General features: G+C 42.2%; 1 protein-coding gene across 1 annotated transcript; it reads left to right on the top strand.

Annotated features, from left to right (window-relative positions):
- Positions 1–519: 519 nt before the first annotated feature.
- Positions 520–4,506, top strand: zgc:114130 (uncharacterized protein LOC570332 homolog). Its single transcript, XM_046388900.1, has 2 exons — positions 520–803; positions 2,231–4,506. Exons 1-2 carry the CDS (start codon positions 750–752, stop codon positions 3,485–3,487), a joined length of 1,311 nt encoding a protein of 436 aa, XP_046244856.1. The 5' UTR covers positions 520–749; the 3' UTR covers positions 3,488–4,506.
- Positions 4,507–5,283: the final 777 nt, after the last annotated feature.

Here is a 5,283-nt window from a genome sequence, read left to right as displayed (position 1 = left end):
GCTTTAATCCAGTAAGGAATCTTCTGACCATCTGCCATGAGCCAGCAGACATAATCACAGAATGTCAGGATTATGTACAAAAATGCATTTGCATTTGGTCTAATGGTTCTGATTCCAATAATCATGTTATTTCAGCATCATACACATCAGTGTCAGACACTGAACTTCTCAGTGTGCAAAATTGTATGTGAGGATTAAGTTCATATAACCAATTTGTTGTAATTGTTTTCAGTAAACTCAAAAAAATGTTCCTGCATACAGATGTTAAAAGCTGACTGGTGAAGGCTCATTCTCTGCCAAACATCTCACATAACCATGGCCAACTATTATTTTAAAGTTAAATACCCATGAAAAGAAAAAAAAATGCACGTAGATTGTCACTTAAGCTAACTCTATTGTTCACTATAAAATAAGAATGATACCAAAAGACGGGGAAAAAATGTTCTTCTTGAATCTTAAGGAATGAAATATAGGTTATATAAAACTACTTTCTGTTGAGTTGGGTACCCTCATGCGGTTTGTGGACGGCTGGGTCTGGTGAAAACAACTTGCGGCTGACTGAAGTCACAGAGGCGTGGGAGTGGCTAACAGCAGTTTCAGGTTTTAAATCCACACGTGGTCTGGGGTCGGTCTTGTTTAGCAGCACATACACAACTAGAAACTTCTGACCAACTCATGCCAGCTAGTTGCCCACGTCTCTCACCGCGGGGGCAGACGTGATCAGACGAAGCTATTAATAACTGGACAAAATGCCATCCTACCCCCTCAGCCAGTTTTCGGACCTGGAAGAGATGATGTGCAAGGTAAAGAAAAAGCGCAAAGAAAGTTTAGCGGAGTGTGGAGTAAAAGTTGGCTAGTTCGGGGTTGACGTTAGCTAGCTAGCTAGTGCTAGCTGCACTGCTAACTTTACGCTAACTTTGCTCTCTTTTCAGGTCCAGTGGGTACTGTTGTTGTCCGGTTTTAAATGTGTAGTGTTAACCAGTGGCGTTATGGATCTTCTGAGTGTTTTATTTGATCTGAAAGTTAGCCTGAACCTGAAGCTAACAGTCAGCTTGTCCCAAATTGAAAGCGTTGTTGAGGTTGGATTTCAACCTCAGCAACATGGGCCTATTAAACTGTGTACTATCGTAACTAACGGCTGACTTGGTGATTTAGTTTTAGTAGTTTTTACATGGAGTAGATATTTTTTGCATATAGGTTAGTATTGTCGATGGTTTATTAGCGGTAGACGACGCCAACAAGTTGAATCAAAACAACACCGCATCTCAAAAGTCGCCAAAGTTACCAGTCAGTGTTAATGATGTATGTTAAAGCTGCGCTGTTAGCACGTAAAGTTGTTTTATTCACCGGATGTTTCTAGGTTAATCATCTTAAAAGTTAATTAACAACAAGATGATTATTATTATTTTTTTTCCTTGCTTCTACTGCGTGACAAGATACGGCACGCTAGCATATTCTTGGTTATTTTCACCTCAATAAAGGATGTAAGTGTGTGGGGGATGTCAGCTTGAATATTTTCTGGTCTTGTTAGTGTAGAATTCGTGTTTTGACACGGTTTGTGGCAAAATGCGGCTGCTGAAACTGTAACTCTGCAGATCTCAAATGAACCACTAGTGTGTCCCACAGCTCAAAATACACATTCTTAAACGGACAGCAGTGCGATTATTGTTTTCAGTGTAAGATATTAATGTGGCCTGTTTTTATACAATACAGCATGGATTTGCTAAGTAGCGTGTTGAACCAGAGTGCACTCTCAACTGTTTGCATTTTCATCTTCACTTTCTGTGTTGCCGCTTATGTAAGACAAACTGCCTGTTAGGCCCCGAGAGGAAATTGGTATCAGTCAAAGTTTAAGGTGGACTGATTGTTTCTGGGTTAAGTAAGTGTATAGTTAACTCTTGTAGCTGTATCGTATGACAAAACATATAACTGTTGGAGTTGACAGAAGTTCACAACACAAAAGTAAATATTTGTCATAAGTTTGGGGTTTATTTTGCATTTGCATCAGTGTTCATTGTGGAAACTGAAAAATATGTCTTTGTTACTGCTAGTCAGTAGCACAGCTGTTTTTCAGTTGTCCAGTACTTTTCATTTTAAATGTCAACAGATGTCAGCAATTAGAAAAATAGCTCATGTACAATGAAACAAGTATATCAATTGATTTCTTTATTGTGAAATTGATGTGTTGATGATTTGTTGTTGTTGTTGTTGTTGTCTGTTGTCTTTACAGCAGTTACTGAATCTCGATTTGAGGGAGCAGAGCAGGCCGCTACCGTCCCTCAGTCTGGCAATGAGAACACCAGGTTACATTGGTCAACCTCGTAGCAGCTCATCATTTTCCCTCTCATCTCTCTCCTGCCTCCCTACTGAGCCTTCAGACAGTGTTTTTCTGGCCTCCAGCCAATGGGGGCAGCAGTCAGAAAGCCCTCTGCCCTCCCAGTTTGCTAATTCCACCCAATGGGGAAAGTCGGGTTTCCTTGCCCAACGCTCCATCAGCATGGTAGAGACCAACAGTTCCACAGCAGCAAGCCTAGCCTGGCCTGGAACTGACATAAAGCACTCCCAAAGTAGCATCAGCCCCACTGCACTGAACACAAGCTCCTCCTCGTCCAACTCATCTGTTTCCTCTTCCTCGTCACGCTATAAGACTGAACTATGTCGATCTTTCACTGAAAGTGGCTTGTGCAAGTATGGCGGGAAGTGTCAGTTTGCCCACGGACCAGAAGAGCTGCGGGATCTGAGCAGACATCCAAAATACAAAACTGAACCATGTCGTACATTTCACACCATTGGCTTCTGTCCATATGGGATGCGCTGCCACTTTGTCCACAACAGCGAGGAAGAAAAGAAACACCCATTCTCGCGTTCTTCCTCATCCTCTTCCTCCTCTTCAAGCATTACTCACCAGGCACCTTCCTCCTCCCGCTTGCATAGGCCACCTCTCGTCAGACAGAGCTTCAGCTTTGCTGGGTTTCCCTCAGCTCCCCAGCAACCCCTTCAGCCTGCCCTTACCGCTCATCCTCCTCCTCCCACCACTGCTTCTCTCACGCGTACTCCATCAGCCTCTCCTCCCACCTGTGCCGACATTACCGACCTCCTTTCTCATGCCTTCCTGGAGATGGACTCTGCGTTCGAGGCCTCTCCTGCCCACCAGTACCAGCCTCCCATGGGCCAGGCCTCCGCAGCCGATCCCAGGTCTCCATTCCTGCCTTCCCCAGACTCTGGCTGTTCTCCATGTGGGCTGTCTCCAACTGCCTCCCCTTCCCTGAGACAGAGCCCCGGTGCCACTGGGGTCTTTTCGGGACCACTGGGTGTCCGATCCCTGTCTTACACCTCTCTCTCAGACCAGGACCAGGATGGAAGCAGCTCTGCTAGCTCGCTGAGTGGCTCTGAATCCTGTGGTGGCATCAGCGAAGCCAGTGGCAGGCGTCTGGCGGTGTTCAGTCAGCTGTCTGTTCCTGAGGATGGTCCTGGATTCTGTCTCTAGACTGCATTGTGCTGGAACACAAATGTACACATTCAGACATAGACATGCAGACCCTGAATATTCTGTCGACATAATGTATGCAGTACACACATCCACCTTCAAGCACATATAATGCTCACACACCCCCTATAAATGCACGCTGACCACACACAGCCACTGGACTGAGACGTCAGACATTCCTTGCACCTGTGTGGCATCAGAGGAAACAATGACTGACTTAATGACTGACTCAGAGCGCTCAGAGAGATTAGCCTGCTAGATTTAAATGGTCAAAATGTCACTGGCAAATGTGTAAGGGAAACCAAGGCGATGCTGAAGTTAAAATGTGTGTTAACACCAAAACAGAGTACATATCAAGATAGAAGTTTCATCGTGCTAGAAGTGGTCAGTGCTTTATCATAGTAGTATGCTGAGATGGCAAATTGCGACAAAGATATTGTAATCACAGTGTGATTGGCCCGTCAGTGCTGCCTGTTGTTGAGTCCAACCACACCATTTATATTACATTTTACCATAATTTTCTTAGTGATCTAAAGAATGTGACAAAGCCAAAGATGTCTGTTTGTACTTCAAATGTTTAATGGTGGTACAAACACACAATGTGACCTGTGTTTATGATTTCATTAACTGTACACAGTATTGTGTTTATAAGCTGGTGAAATTATTTTTTTCCTCATAACTGTACAGTCCAAAGTCATGTTTAGATTGCTGACTTTGAATCTGAATGTTAAGCTTTTAAACAACTGAAGTGCCTGTAGTGTTATTTAACAGGTCATGTTACAGTGTTGAAACAAGATTTGCTGGTTTGTCAGATGAGATGAGATGAGGGGTGTGAGTCTTTTATTTATTATTTTTTTTCCCAAATCAAGTAAGCTATTGTCTCTTGTTCATTATTGACAAACTGCCACCGCTAAAATGTCAAATGACCAAATTCAGCCTTAAACTCTCACTTTGAACCTAACAAAAAAAAAAAACGCCAAGTCTGTTCGATCATACTTTTTGAGATAACTGCAAAACAGGATATAAGACAGGATATAAGAACTTTAGTGAGTTTGATACGTGTTGGCACAAACAGTAGGCATTGCAGCCATCAGATTATTTAAACTAGTCATGTGAATTTGTCATGGAAGTCCTGTTTTAAATCTGGTGTGTTTCCTAAAAAAAATTTCTGTAGTGCTAATATGTATGTTAGAGGATCACAAACATTCCCAGGAGTGGGATTTTTTTTTGTTACCCCAACACTGGTGATACTAGTGTGACTCACTCCACTCACCATATTTCATCTCCCCTCATTCAGTATTAACTCTTCCTGTTATGGTTTTTGTATTGTTATGTATGTGTACCGCCCTGGTCACATGTATGTGAACTGTGCACCCAGGTCTGTTGCCTTACTGAGCTAGATCCACCGTTCTGTAGGGTTAGGGTATGTATGCTTAGTGTTAGAGAAATTTTACTTGGCTGTTTTGTGTAGTTGGTTAGGAGAACAGACACTGTGCTGTTACTGGTCTATTTAAAATTGCCTTTTCATCAGCTTGTTTGAGGCCCGTTTAGCGTTAAAGGTGATAATCTTTAGTAAATTAATTTCTTTAATTTATTTTAACATATTTATAGAGGACTTTGAGTTGTTAATGCTTGTATCAAGTTTAATATATTTGGGTTTTTTTTTGTTTTTTTCTTTTTTTGTACTGGAAATAAAGTTGTTGTTTTTTTTAAACTGACTGTTGTGCTTGATCACCCTCTCAGGTTTTCACTTAATACTCTACAGGTAATCTATACAGACATGTTTGACACATCTG

The sequence above is a fragment of the Scatophagus argus genome, chromosome 5, assembly GCF_020382885.2.
Source record: "Scatophagus argus isolate fScaArg1 chromosome 5, fScaArg1.pri, whole genome shotgun sequence".
NCBI classification, from domain to species: Eukaryota; Metazoa; Chordata; class Actinopteri; family Scatophagidae; genus Scatophagus; species Scatophagus argus.
The sequence above is the reverse complement of the archived record's forward strand: the minus strand, read 5'-3'. Positions and strand labels throughout refer to the sequence as shown.

Excerpts from the sequence above, each read along its gene's own strand:
- zgc:114130 (XM_046388900.1), top strand. The coding sequence starts at position 750 with ATGCCATCCTACCCCCTCAGCCAGTTTTCGGACCTGGAAGAGATGATG. Across the intron at positions 804-2,230 it reads TGGAAGAGATGATGTGCAAG|CAGTTACTGAATCTCGATTT; the intron begins GTAAAGAAAAAG and ends TTGTCTTTACAG.